This window comes from Spodoptera frugiperda, chromosome 10 (assembly GCF_023101765.2).
Source record: "Spodoptera frugiperda isolate SF20-4 chromosome 10, AGI-APGP_CSIRO_Sfru_2.0, whole genome shotgun sequence".
NCBI lineage: Eukaryota > Metazoa > Arthropoda > Insecta > Lepidoptera > Noctuidae > Spodoptera > Spodoptera frugiperda.
In genome coordinates, this window is record NC_064221.1 from 6,768,552 (window position 1) to 6,783,655 (window position 15,104).

Consider the following 15,104-nt stretch of genomic DNA (forward strand, 5'->3'; position numbering starts at 1 on the left):
TCATTAACCTCCATGAGGATAAACCAGCCAAAAATGACAGCCTACCACGAAACCCGAAAGACGTAATACTATTGAAAAACAAAACAAACAAAAGATTTTAATATTTGGCCGTCAACTCAGTTGATTTACTGTTGAAAATTAATTTTCAAACAATCACATTGCATTTGTCAGTTTGAAAAGTCAACTTTAATGTAGTGTTGCATCGCTATTCAGAATTGGATGCATGTACTTATTTATAAACCTACATGTATAACCGTTGCATGCCAAACAATGGATTTACGAAAATAGCTTATTTTATTTATTTATGCAAGTAAGGTAAACGGCCCAATAGCCGTGAAATTTTTATAATCATACGTTGCATATTATTATAATCTGTAACTAAAAATAGAACACTTACCTTAAAAATAATAATAATTACATGGATACAGAGAAAATTTTATTGAGTTTTATTGTAATGTTCTTTTCTTTTATTATGTTAAAATTTGTGTAGCAATAATACCAAAATAAAAAATTATGGGCCGATTATACCAGTACTTATCCGGTAATTTGTTTACGGTAAACTGTCCCAGAATCCGGTAAATTTTAATGCGCAAGTGCACTCTATTGCTTTAAGATAAAGTTCACTGAAATGCTATTTTTATATTGGTACTGAGAAACACATGAGCAGAGGAAAATAAATAAGGAAAAAAGGCCAATGAGGCCACTTTTATAAAAGTCCATTTTCGGTAAAATTTCTGTTAATATTTGTCAGTAAACACTCATAATTTGTCTGCGCGCGTTACTTATGAACAACTTCCATTGCGATTTAAAAATAATACAGCTATTTTCAGTAATTTCATGAGATTTTTAATTAATTTGGAATGTCTCACTATAGTTATTAATAAAGATATTCACTGAACTCGTTTAAGTTCTTCCAAGGGCCGTCAGACCTGAGAAGTTTCTTATAAATGATGGTGGATAGATTAATTGTTATTAGACGTTTCTTGATCACAAATGCCTTGAAATAATCGACGTCATTTGCATCATCATCATCATCCTATAAGTGGCCACTGGTAGCCAAAGGCCTCTTTCTCTTACACGGAGAAGGTTTAATCACCACATTTGCTTAATTTACCGGCTTATACCATGAAAAATTAAATAAAAGAATGTAATGTGCTCATATCATTTATTTAAAGCACCAAATCTTAACAAATATGTTACATAGATACACAATATTACACATACGTGTAGCCTGCGCGTGAGTTTACCAACTATGTATTTAACAAAGTATGATTTTCTCAAGGAAAGGACTGACTTATGATCGTAGGTCCTATCATCAGTAGTGATCCAGAGCCTTACATAGTCGGAGCTGCGGAGTACCTAGCGGGTTTACCGAGGCTCCGGCTCGAAAAGCAGGAGTAGGAACGGGGTGGTTTTTAGTCAGTAAGTCTGATACTCCCTCTCGCCTCGTCCAAGCCGGGAGAAGTCATTGGATAATTTTTCCACCTTATAAAAAAAGAGCCTAAGTAGTAAACTCACGCGCATACAATATAAAACTTAATATAAAATTATATTACATTGTGTGTTTGTTTTATTGTCTCTTAGTGTAAAGATTAATGTGAATAGACAAATATTAAACAATTTGTTTTTGAAAATTAGTTTACGTAATGTATTTATTTGACTTAACGCTTTGGTCTATTTAGTGAAACTAATTTCTAGGAAATTAAAAGAAATAAATCCCACAAGGGTAGACGACCTGATATGGATGCTTTTTCACCAGAGATGTGCTATGTAATTAATAATGTTACGAAGATGTAATAGCTAAGCTGTGAAACTGTAACCGTTCCACTGATACTAAACAATGTAACTGTGCGAGGAAGATGCACAGCTCGAGTACGTATATCGATATTAGAGAAGCCATCTTTAGCACGTATCTTGCCATATAAAAAACATAACTTAGCTGAGTCTATTTCCTCAATTGCTATGCTGTGTGGACCAATAAATATGATTGGTGGACTTCAACGTAGCATAACACACCTCTGGTGGAAAAGTACCGTAAGGGTCGCAAAAAGCCACTAGATGCAAGTTGCTTACAATGTGACTGACTCAGACCGACGGTCATTTGGGCCTACATTTAGCAGTGGAAGTTTTGTGGCTAATGAAAAAATAAACAATAATAGGAGATCAAGCCTATTACTAGACAATAGGTTCCAGAATAGTTTTTTCTTTAGAAAAAGAACACTTTTCCCGTCTCAAACGCTGTATTTAAGTAATTACACTTCTTTCTCATTTGTATAAGTACGTGAGCTTCGTCAGGAAATCGGAAGCAGGAACAAGAACGAAGGTTTTAATCTGTGGCGACTGAGAAAAAGTCGATGGACAAGGTACAATGGCTTTTGAGCTAAAATTGACAAAAAAAAAAAAAATGTAAGAAAGTGAATGCGAATGCGAATTCAATGTCAACGAAAAAATGTTTTTGTTGCTACGTAACTTGTAGTAATAGCTTTATTGTTTATTGGTTAAGTCATACTTGCCGAGGTCTATATCTGGATGGGTGACCATTTTTAACTTTTACTACGTTAGTATTTTTTAACACTCGACTGTATAGATTAGGGGGATAATTTTTTGGATGTCACATCAACAATCAACCTATAAGTGGCCACTACTGACTAAAAACCTCTTGTGACACGGAGAAGGTATGAGCATAAGGCTTTTCACCAGAGATGTGCTATGCTACGTATATGCTACGATGCGTTTGGCATCCACCAATCATATTCATAGGTACACATAGTTTAGCACTGGTGGAAATGGATTCAGCTAAGCTATGTTTTTATATGGAAACATGCGTGATATGAATGACTTCTCTACTATCGATACATACTCGAGGTGCGCATTTTCCGCGCACAGCTACTTCCCGGCGGCGCATCTTCGTAGAACATCTTACTACTTACAGCTACATAGCTTAATATCAGTGGAAACGGTCACATAGTTTCACAGCTTAGCTATTACATCTTTGTAGCATAGCTACATAGCACATCTCTGGTGGAAAAGCATGCTTAATCACCGCGCTTGCTCAATGGTGGTTATGTGATCAAAAAACTGGAAACGTCACTGAGAATTTTACAAAATAGCATTCTTTTGAATAAACATATTTATTCAAATAAATGTTGGTCTTACTTTTAACTAACCAAATAGTTTATTTCAGTGAACTGTGATGTACGTGTAAATTAAATAAATAGTTTTCAATACATTGGTCAATTAAGATCAATAGTAGCTTAACAAAAATATGTTTTCCATTCTTAATTTACAACTTATAAATAAGAACTTATTTATATATTAGGATACATAATATAAGCATATAAAATCTTAGGCTTCAATGAACTGGCATACAAAAACCCTAAGATAGTAGTTTCTTAAAATATTACATTTATAAAGATCGCTTGCTATTTACGTAGGTATATAAGAGCCCGTATTAGTCAAAATTATTTATTACAAATAGACCGGGAAGGCATTTTTGAAAGCAAATATTACAATATAAAAAAAAGAAACAAAATTTTCCTCTAGTGAAGCTATCTACTCGGTCCAAAGTTTATATTCCTATGGAAAAGAACGAGCAAGAAACTCCATAGGTTACTCTTTTTCAATCAGGTTCACAATACAATTCTTAGTTATATTTTTTTGTTGGTTCAATTATGTGAGAACAATGTAACACCAATATTCAGTCAAAGAGATCGAAAATGAATACAGTCTGGAATTGACGAGTCCCAGTGGACGGCCCGCGTACTCTTATGCGGTGCCTGGGCAACTGGCTGCCGTGCAACGTGTAGCGGGTTCGATTCCTGCACGGAGCAACTCTTTCTGTGTTCCACAAATAATTGGTTCGAGTCTGGGTGTAATTTGTATGTGAACTTGTATGTTTGTAAATAAACCACGCACGATACAGGAGAAAATACTAGTGTGGGGCAACGTATTAACCTCTCGTATGCTGCATATAAGACAACAATAAAAAACACATTGTGTTTCGCGTGGATCGAGGTTCCAAACATACAAAGGGTTAAAAAAAATTAGATGAATGTGCTATCTAGACTACACCTCACGCTGCATTATGTCCTAAGCGTTGATTATAGGCACAATAGCTCTTGCTGCAAGTCGATCTCTTTCATTGTCATTATTTTAAAGAAAGCTACATATCTTAGACTTTTTGTATCAAACATTTTCTAGTCATTACAATAATTTTGTATCTGTGGTCTGTTCATTCGAACCAATGTTGCCAGATGACACTATAAAATAATTTCGTGTTTAAAACTCCTTGTTAGATGTTTATGTGGCAACACTATTGAGTTTAGGAGGATTGTTTCTGCCGGGACGACTACTCCAGCACCTGTTTTGAAAAAAAAAACTTACATTATATCACACATAATTAAAATTAATAAGGTTAATATGAGTCATTATATTTAATGTTCGATGAAATTATCATTAAATTGTTGTTAGTTACGATATCACAACCACTATAAAGAAGATAAATAATATGACGTCAAAATTACGTGCGAAATACTCATTACGTTTACAGCGTTACAGCTCATTTTAATCATCTATCTAAGGGTGATTTGAGACATGCTTCGGCACGAATGTGTCGGCTCGACTGGAGTCAACGAAAACAACGCTTTGTCGTATTTCGCCATGTGAGTAAGTTTATGGGAGGCTTCGAGAGGTTCTTTTCCGCATATCTTTAATCCCCAAAAAGGCCGAGGCTTTCTTTGGGTGTCCATTCACAGGGTTTAGTATGAGTTTGTTTTACGTTTAACGTGATAGAAACGAGATTGAGTTCGGCGTTCTGATTTACTGATTCATTCGCACCGACCGGCGGCGTTAGGAATTTCAGAATTGTTGGGGATTAGGGAGATAGCGGAGGGGGGTAATTGGGCCTTCACTATAACCTCACGCACACAACGAAACATAACGCAAGCGTTGTTTCACGTCGGTTTTCTGTGAGGCCGTGGTATCACTCCGGTCAAACTTGCTCTCCTACACTTGACACAGCGCTTACGCTACATTACCGCGTCTAGGCGACCACAAAAACAAACATTATTTGAATAAGACTTACCCAATATAGTAATGGATGGGTTCAACCTCCCATCGGTGTTGAAAAGCGGCGTGTTGTCCATCTTCGCGAATGGTTTGTTCGGGTCCGGATCTGAAGGTGTACCTTCCACTCTGGACCACTCTCCTACTGACGCTTCTTGGCCGACTGGACAGAAACACAATTCATTATGTTAATGGACTCATTAGTCTTTATTAATAACATTAGTTCACATAAAAGTAGTCTCTAAACATTATTTTTAAGGGGGGAAATCATCCAATGACTTCCCCCGCTTTGGGCGAGGCGAGAGGGAGTGTCAGACTGTTACTGACTAAAAACCACCCCGTTCCTATTCCTGCCTTTCCGAGCCGGAGCCCCGGTAAACCCGCTAGGTAGTCCGCAGTTCCGGATCAGTCTCTAAACATTGGTAATAAGGTCTATAATGGAGTGGGTGTGACCTCTGATGTGGTTGTTTTGTTGCTTAATTTTTATGATAGTTTTGATTAAAAGGGATTAGATTAATAACATCTAGCAATTTCGAAGTTAACACATGACACGATGTATTTTAGCACTGTATAATTTTATTAGTCGAAACTAGTATAGCTTTTCTCCATTTATTTTTGGTGAGTAAACCGTGATTTTTAGTTAATTTATATGTGTAAAATTAAAAAATCACCAGTTATCGAACCTAGTGCTATATGGTTTGATCCAGAGCTGCGGACTACCTAGCGAGTTTACCGGGGCTCTGGTTCGAAAAGCGGGAGTAGGAACGGGGTGGTTTTTAGTCAGCAAGAGTCTGACACTCCCTCTCGCCTCGCCCAAGGCGAGAGAAGTCATTGGATGATTTTCCCCCCTCAAAAAAAGTGCTATATGGTTAGTTACATTTAGATACAAGCAACAGACAACTTACCGACAGAGTACATAACAAGCGCGTGCTCATGTACCGTGGCGTTGTTCAGTACGATCGACTCCTTGATCCTCTAACCTAGTGTTATATGGTTAGTAACATTTACAAGCAATAGACAACTTACCGACAGAGTACATAACAAGCGCGTGCTCATGTACCGTGGCGTTGTTCAGTACGATCGACTCCTTGATCCTCTAACCTAGTGTTATATGGTTAGTAACATTTACAAGCAATAGACAACTTACCGACAGAGTACATAACAAGCGCGTGCTCATGTACCGTGGCGTTGTTCAGTACGATCGACTCCTTGATCCTCTAACCTAGTGTTATATGGTTAGTAACATTTACAAGCAATAGACAACTTACCGACAGAGTACATAACAAGCGCGTGCTCATGTACCGTGGCGTTGTTCAGTACGATCGACTCCTTGATCCTCTAACCTAGTGTTATATGGTTAGTAACATTTACAAGCAATAGACAACTTACCGACAGAGTACATAACAAGCGCGTGCTCATGTACCGTGGCGTTGTTCAGTACGATCGACTCCTTGATCCTCTAACCTAGTGTTATATGGTTAGTAACATTTACAAGCAATAGACAACTTACCGACAGAGTACATAACAAGCGCGTGCTCATGTACCGTGGCGTTGTTCAGTACGATCGACTCCTTGATCCTCTAACCTAGTGTTATATGGTTAGTAACATTTACAAGCAATAGACAACTTACCGACAGAGTACATAACAAGCGCGTGCTCATGTACCGTGGCGTTGTTCAGTACGATCGACTCCTTGATCCTCTAACCTAGTGTTATATGGTTAGTAACATTTACAAGCAATAGACAACTTACCGACAGAGTACATAACAAGCGCGTGCTCATGTACCGTGGCGTTGTTCAGTACGATCGACTCCTTGATCCTCTAACCTAGTGTTATATGGTTAGTAACATTTACAAGCAATAGACAACTTACCGACAGAGTACATAACAAGCGCGTGCTCATGTACCGTGGCGTTGTTCAGTACGATCGACTCCTTGATCCTCTAACCTAGTGTTATATGGTTAGTAACATTTACAAGCAATAGACAACTTACCGACAGAGTACATAACAAGCGCGTGCTCATGTACCGTGGCGTTGTTCAGTACGATCGACTCCTTGATCCTCTAACCTAGTGTTATATGGTTAGTAACATTTACAAGCAATAGACAACTTACCGACAGAGTACATAACAAGCGCGTGCTCATGTACCGTGGCGTTGTTCAGTACGATCGACTCCTTGATCCTCTAACCTAGTGTTATATGGTTAGTAACATTTACAAGCAATAGACAACTTACCGACAGAGTACATAACAAGCGCGTGCTCATGTACCGTGGCGTTGTTCAGTACGATCGACTCCTTGATCCTCTAACCTAGTGTTATATGGTTAGTAACATTTACAAGCAATAGACAACTTACCGACAGAGTACATAACAAGCGCGTGCTCATGTACCGTGGCGTTGTTCAGTACGATCGACTCCTTGATCCTCTAACCTAGTGTTATATGGTTAGTAACATTTACAAGCAATAGACAACTTACCGACAGAGTACATAACAAGCGCGTGCTCATGTACCGTGGCGTTGTTCAGTACGATCGACTCCTTGATCCGCACACCTGCCTTTATCGTCACTCCGGCGCCGATAGACACGTTCGGCCCGATCTGTGATTAAAACGGAGTAAGTAATATAAAAATATTGTTTTTTTTAGGTTAAACGGTTGTAATATGCTTATATTGTATGGTCATCAAGATTAAGATTGTGTATCAAATATCAGAACAATCGGACGTGAGGAAAGGGGTTCAATTCCAATCACTTGACTCCAACATACAAACAGGTCAAGCTAAATAAAGCTGTTTAAAAACGGAGCCGTTTAAAGACGGATCACCCGTTAGTAAGCAATCGCCGCCGCCTAGAGATAATCGAGACACCAGAGACGTTACAAGTGCGTTGCCGGCTTTTTGGGGGTTAGGAATGTAGGGGTTGTTGGGGAACGGGAAGGGTTTGTTTAATATTATTTTTTATTCACGCATAAAGTCATGGAATAGATAGAAGACACATACGTCATACATATCTGATACAAGCTACGTATAAGAAAACAAATATGGAAACTTAGTCACAATCTACATCATAACTGTCAAGCAAATATCACCCTACTTACAACAGCAGTAGAGTCGACAACAGCGGTGGGATGTACGAAGACATCAGGCAGTATGGTGCAGGGCTTATCCTTGGACATCCGATCGCGGTGGAGCTCTAAGTAGTGACGGTTGGCGTATATCGCTGAACCTGCCGTCTTCACTTGGGACCACCAGTTAGTTACCTGGTAAATATCATAATTATGAGTTTAGTAGGCTAGTAAGGAAGTATTGTGCAATTTCATCGGTACATTTTGGACTCTATTACAACATGATGAAGTTGCAAATTGCTTAACACTTTGGCTGCCAACAAAAATCTGTTGAAGGCGAATCCTCCGCTAGCGCCGGTCATTTTGACCCCCCATGGCAGCCAACGTGTTAAGAAGACATTTGAAAGCACTCGTGTGTTCATTAAAAAGTACATTAACTACCTCCCTCAGAGACATTTAAATGATTACTTAAACTATTCTTAAACTATTTTTGAAAACAATAAAATTGCTAAGGACTGGGTTAAGTAACCACTAAATGACTCTGAATACGGCAGTAAGTCCTCTTTTAATTGATCCAATTTGTTACCTATAATTAGAACAAATAGTAACATACCTGCATAGCATACAGCTTGTTGGTCCCAGCAAGCTGCATCAGCACATCTTGCTCAAAGGACATGTAGCCAGGATGAGGACTGGTTTGGCCGTTACCACTAGAAAAAGAGAATAAGTTAGCATAATGAACTTTTAGCAAAATACAGAGAGAAGCTTTGTATCAAGCAGTGGATGACCCATGTTCTTATGAACGGCACTGGTCGTTTAGTCTCGATAAAAATAAATCTCCCATGAAACGACTCTATATAAATACCGAAGGGGTAGGCAGAGGTGCATTCTACGGCACATAATGTCGGTGTACAATGTATAAGTCCCAATGTATAAGTGTACAATGGGTAAGTCTATTGCCATATACTGGGTACAATTTTAGACACCATGCTACTACTAAGAAATTTTCGAAAAACTGAAAATGACCTAGGCATACCTTGGGAATCGAACCCGATATTCCTTGTCTACTTATCTGTTTGCTAGTTACTTTATATAATATAATGCTTTATTTTCCTACCTATAAAACCCATCCTGTTTCTTCTGGAACGAGTCAGCCATAGTGTGGAAGACTTGTAGCGAACACACATACACCCCACAGTTGATGAGAGTGGACACATAGCTGTTCGGCTTCTCCACGTAGTGGGTCACTGACTTCGTGGAGCCTTCCCGCACCATGCAGCCGTAGTGGACTGACTGCTGACGGGTCGCTTCTGTGCCCATTATTGTGACCTGTAGAGGGATTAGACAGACAAGATTTTTTATAAACTGCTTTAATGTAAAAAGCAGCACTTTGGAATGTAGGTCCTTCCTATATTCATATTTCTTTAAGGGAGGAAAATAAATCGTAATACTGCCGTGGTAACAAGAATCAGTATTTTTATGAACATTATTTGCAGAAGTAAGTTTGAATATGTAGCTAGTTGTCCAGCCACCGCACCAACTGTGTTTGGTGCCCGGGCAACTACCGCCGCTCAACTTATAGCGGGTTCGATTCCCGCACGGAGCAACTCTTTGTGTGAAGCACAAATTGTTGTTTCGGGTCTGGGTGTCATGTGTATGTGAAATTGTATGTTTGTAAATGCAGCCACGACACAGAAGAAAATCCTAGTGTAGGAACTGTTTAATTATGACATTATTGTAAGCATGCCTTGTGATTTGGAACTTGGAATCATGAATTAAAACTGGTTAAATATTTGCTGTACAGATTCACAATCACACAGTCTCCATTGAACTCATTTAAATAAGTTAAATAAATCTATTATTTCACTTACTAAAGCATTAGCTTTTTCTGCATGGAAATTCCACAGCTCCTTGAGCGGGAAGTCAGCACAAACATCTCCGTTGAGCAGGAAGAATGCTGAAGGATTGCCCGCTCGGACTTGGTCCCTGAAGTGGTAGAGACCACCGCCAGTGCCCAGCGGGGTGAACTCTTGAAGGTATCTGAAATAAGTTAAAGTAAGTAACAGATTTAGTTATTGTAGGTATTTTAGAAAGGACTTAATTTTATTTTACACATATAACTAACTAATAACTGATTCCAGAAGTGCTTTTTAATGGATGGCAACTTGCAATAATGAGATTTCGGACTTTGAAACCTGCTAGGCTATGCTGTAGCTTTGAATTCGTAACACCGATGTGAAATAAATGGCAGGGTCCGGTGAGAATAGTCTCGACCAGTAACGGACAAGAATGCAATCGAACTTACTTCGTGAGTTAGAATTGACAGATCTAGAATAGCCTAGCTGGTCTGGTCTGCATTTCAATATACTAGAGTAAGGCAACTAAATTAGAGTTTAAATCACCAAAATCTTAGTAGATAAGTATGATGTCTTGAATAAAAATTGTAAGTAAAATTGAGCCCAGAACACAGCCATTTTAGTCATGTACAAACTATGTTTTGTTACAAGGGCATAGTGTGTCTTGGCGGGGTTGGTATAAAAACTTTGTTAGGGCCTCCCCTTTTTTTGACAGACAATCACTCAACGGCTTTCCTTCTGCCTGGAAGCACATTGGGGGTCCCAGTGGCTAGTGGTAGCCCTGAGTAAATGATACAGCATCAGATATGGCTAGTTTCACCCATGGTCTGGAATAAATAACCAATATTTTTTAATGACAAACCTGATAATAACATGATACTCCTTCTGCATATCATTGACAAACTGTGCCATGGTATTGGTGGTGTACGACCCAATGATGAGGATCTCCTTGCATTCCTCCAGTTTCACACATGCTTCTATATGGTGCTGGATCAGAGGGAAGCCTGCTATCGGGAACAGGGGCTTTGGTGTGTCCAGAGAGAGGGGGCGGAAGCGAGTACCTGGAAAATAGAGGATAGCGAGGCCGTTTTTATATCAAGTCAGTATTTTGTAATGAAATAGGTATATATCAACTTGTGCAGTTGGAGCTCTGTCTAGGCAACCGTCTGGCACACAATGTGTAGCAGTTTTTCGATTCCCAAACAGAGCAGCTCTGTGTAATCCACAAATTGTTGCATTTCGAGTCTGCATTGTTGTGTCCTGGGTTGGCTGGGTTGCATATGTATGTGACTTTGTATGTTTGTAAACGCACCCACAACAGACTGGTTAGGTTGAATTATCATAGAAGACTTTTCATATTATTAGAAAAAAAAATTGTGTTGAGGGCGATGGAGCTCCAAAGATCGTTATGAACTGTTTATTAACCAACTTCTTTTAGTTAAAATAAATAAGTTATTTCGCGTAAAATTAATTTTGTGTATTCAGTACAAAATGTTTAATAAAGAATATATCAGCATTTAATAAAATTTAGAACTATCTAAGTAATTTAAACAAACCAGGATATTCAGTTAAATTTCTAGCATACCTAACTACTAGATTCTACACCTATCTAATCATTATAAGTAGGCAAATACATATCAATCTAGATCAGAATGAAGTCACATCCTTATATGAACTGATACTATCAATGCCACATACATACATGTAGAATAAACACGACAATTATTATTCTATAGATATTTTATTTACATAACCTTCAATCATAGAAAAGTTGTTTTCTAAAGACTAAATACTACTCTAATTAACTTCACAGCGCTTCTACATGTACATAAGTATCTTATGTATATAATTAAATTAGTAACTACATGTATTTATATGTATTATTAATTATAAATGATAAGAAATGCCGGTGACGTCGACTCGACTAGAATGTTTACCTTTTTGCGGTCCTCCAATTAGAATTACGGCTTTCAGCATTGTGAATAGGTTTAGTTTTTAGAAATTAATGTTAGATTGCACTGTAATGTGTTGTCTATATAGTTTATTACGCTTTAACAATAGAAAAACAAATATTTGAAGCAGGCGTACACAAAAACACGTCAGTGTTTAGCAAAGTCAAGGGAACTGAAATGTCAAAATGATTTGACATGACATTGACAGCGTACAATGATAACTATTTGTTGTTGGAGTTTGTGGCTTTTAAGCTGATTAAAAACATTTTAATTAATTTTCAAATTGTTGATTCTTGATTCTTTCGACGCCTTACCCTTACCGTATTAATTAATATTGGTCACTAATTATTTAGATGAAATGACGTACAATTAAAAGGGTTTTAATCAAAGTTGTTTGATTTGACAGCCTCGTTGGTCGACTGGTCGCAAGTGCGACTTTAGATCGACTTTAGATAGTCTAAAGTCGACTTTAGACGACTTTAGATAGTCGCAAGCGGACTTAGGATCTCGAGTTCGATTCCCGGTTTGGGCAAAGTATTACTGGTTTTTTTTCGGTTTTTCAATATTTTCTTAGTAATAGCACGGAGTCTGGCCCTATTACATGGGACTTACAATACAAATGGTTAAAAGTGGGTGTACATTGTATAGCGGCATTACGTGCCGTAATGTGCACGTCTGCCTACCCCTTCGGGGATAAAAGGCGTGATATTGCATTATCTTTTGTCCTTTGACCACGACCTTTCAGTGGTCGAGTATAGCAAGTGAACACCAAAATATTATGAATATTCGTACCTGTAGTACCTTTTTTTTAAAGTGGGAAAATCATCCAATGACTTCTCCCTTCATCTTCTTCTCTTCTTGGGGGAGGCGAGAGGGAGTGTCAGACTTTTACTGACTAAAAACCACCCCATTCTTACTTCTGCTTTTCGAGCCGGAGCCCCGGTAAACCCGGTAGTCCGCAGTTCCGGATCAGATATCAGCCCTACTGGGCCCCATCTGTGGTGATCTAATGACTCTTTGAGGCACGCGAGACCGCGACGCGACGGGTCTGGTTCTGGTCGGGTGGCGAGCTACCCTTGCTATAGCTACCCTTTCTATAGCTAACCTTGCTGCCTAGATCCGCAAGTAAGAATGGGTCTGCGGACTGAGATCGTCGCGCGATCCCCGACCCCCAGAGTGTACCGGTAGCATCTATCTACATGATCTGTAAACATGTATACAATATGTACCTATAGATATACATCATAGTTAAGAGTACTAGGCGTAAAATCGATAGCGTATGGTGCAGAACACCGAACGATATCGTATCGGATGCGTAGCTATTGTGTTTGAATATCTACTCGCATGATAAACGAAATCTCTCCACTATACCGAGGCCCGTTTTACTCTATTTTACATACAACAGACTGTCGATATCCTGTCTGTTTGAACAAAGGGTAGATATCTATCGGCTACTCGTATGCGTGAAGGTTTCATTCCGGTTTTGGGAAACGTCTATAAGTACCTATTATGTATTATGGTACTACTTCCGCATGGTTTCACCCGCTCTGCTCGGCTCCTATTAGGTAGTCATAGCGTGTTGTTTTGTAGCTTATAGCCTTCACTAAGAATTGCACCATCTAACTCAAAAATATGTTTTTAATATTTTGTTCTGTAAAACTACAGAAGGCGTAAGAAGGCGTAAAGAAGAGATGGAGACGTGTGTTACATTCGTATTTTTCACTTACTGCTCGGCTACTGTTGGTAATAGCGTGATGTTTTATAGCCTATAAGCCTTCTTCGATAAATCCGCTATCCAACACAAAAAGAATTATTCAAATCGAGACAACGTTGCATCGCGCGCTTGCACCGCGCGGGCAATGCGCCGTAAGCATGCTTGCAGCTAGCGGTAGCCACAATTCGAAACGCCGTGCTGGAGCCGTGCTTGTTAGCAGCGCATTAATTTAAACTACTCGCAAATGAAAAATCTATACTTAATATAATAGTTTGTTTCTTTAACTGTTTGAACGCGCTAATCTCAGGAACTACAGGTCCAAAAAGAATAATATTTTTTTGTTGGATATTGCATTTATCGAGGAGGGGTATGGGCTATAAAACATCACGCTATGACAAATAGGAGCCGAGTAGAGCGAGTGAAACCGCGCGGAAGTAGCTAGTAAATAATATTTTCTAGTATAGGTTTCAATTATAATCCGTTGATATAATATCAACTAAATTGAATTGAGCTGCACTACGAACGAACTAACGTATTTTAATTAGAGTATTTCTCTGAAATCCGTGGCTGCATTTTCGTGGAAACGTTCCGTACTCGTGTACAATGGATATTGATCGATGCATTCTAACAGATTTCAGTTAATAACAGCCCACTACGTGATGTATGAGAGATAGGAATTTGTGATATTTCTGAAAATACGCTTGCTCTTTAAGTGTCGTGATGGCCCGGAGATATAAGGTTCCCGCTTCTCATGCATGAGAGTGTAAGTTCGAAACCTACCAACGGCAAGTAACAAGGTGACTTTTTTCGATTTATATGTACTTTCTATTTAGACTTTCTTTCTATTTAGACACCACTGACAAACGGCGAAGGAAAACATCGTCAGGAAACCTCGGCTTATAATTTCCAATTACAAGTTTGAAATCGCCAACCCGCATTGAGCAAGCAGTGTTAGCGTCAGCGGTGGTGATTAATGCTCAAACCTTCTTCGTGTGAGAAGAGACCCTTGGATCTTGATCTTGAAAATCTCGAACAACCTAACTATTTACACTCGAAATTTGAAGATACTACCCAGCAAGAACATAATATACAAATATGCAAAATGGAAAAGAAGAGAATACTCATATTTGGTGCTCAACAATGTGTTGGTTTGGCTTCAGCTCTATGGCAATCTAGATTTAAAACGCAATATGAAACATACGAAGTTATTGGTGAAACAAACCCGAACGCTCTTAGTACCCAAGTAGTAAAGAACTGTTTGAGTGCGAAGCTTCGTCAGCACGATGTACTAGTAGTGTGTATTGGTGAAAATGATCGAAATATAAATGGTGTCGTGTCACAGTTAAAAACATTATTAAACCGGTTTAAGGATAATATAATTTTTGTACTTGGTGTAAATAATAGTTACTACTATAATGTCAACAAATTAAATAACTATCTCGAAAATGTATGTAA

At 38.6% G+C, this 15,104-nt stretch overlaps 1 protein-coding gene across 1 annotated transcript; it reads right to left on the reverse strand.

Moving 5' to 3' along the window:
* Nucleotides 1-1,150: 1,150 nt before the first annotated feature.
* On the reverse strand, nt 1,151-12,113 carry LOC118277452 (mannose-1-phosphate guanyltransferase alpha). The gene is made up of 9 exons (XM_035596239.2): nt 11,921-12,113; nt 10,846-11,044; nt 9,999-10,167; nt 9,245-9,456; nt 8,741-8,837; nt 8,161-8,322; nt 7,543-7,663; nt 5,084-5,227; nt 1,151-4,360 (listed from the first exon to the last, which is right to left on the reverse strand). Exons 1-9 carry the CDS (start codon nt 11,958-11,960, stop codon nt 4,260-4,262), a joined length of 1,245 nt encoding a protein of 414 aa, XP_035452132.1. The 5' UTR covers nt 11,961-12,113; the 3' UTR covers nt 1,151-4,259.
* Between the last annotated feature and the right edge of the window lie 2,991 nt (nt 12,114-15,104).

Coding starts and splice junctions, on each gene's coding strand:
- LOC118277452 (XM_035596239.2), bottom strand. CDS start 11,960: ATGCTGAAAGCCGTAATTCTAATTGGAGGACCGCAAAAAG. Junction 8,838..9,244: donor AAACAGGATGGGTTTTATAG/GTAGGAAAATAA, acceptor CTCTTTTTCTAG/TGGTAACGGCCAAACCAGTC. Junction 8,323..8,740: donor ACAAGCTGTATGCTATGCAG/GTATGTTACTAT, acceptor GATATTTACCAG/GTAACTAACTGGTGGTCCCA.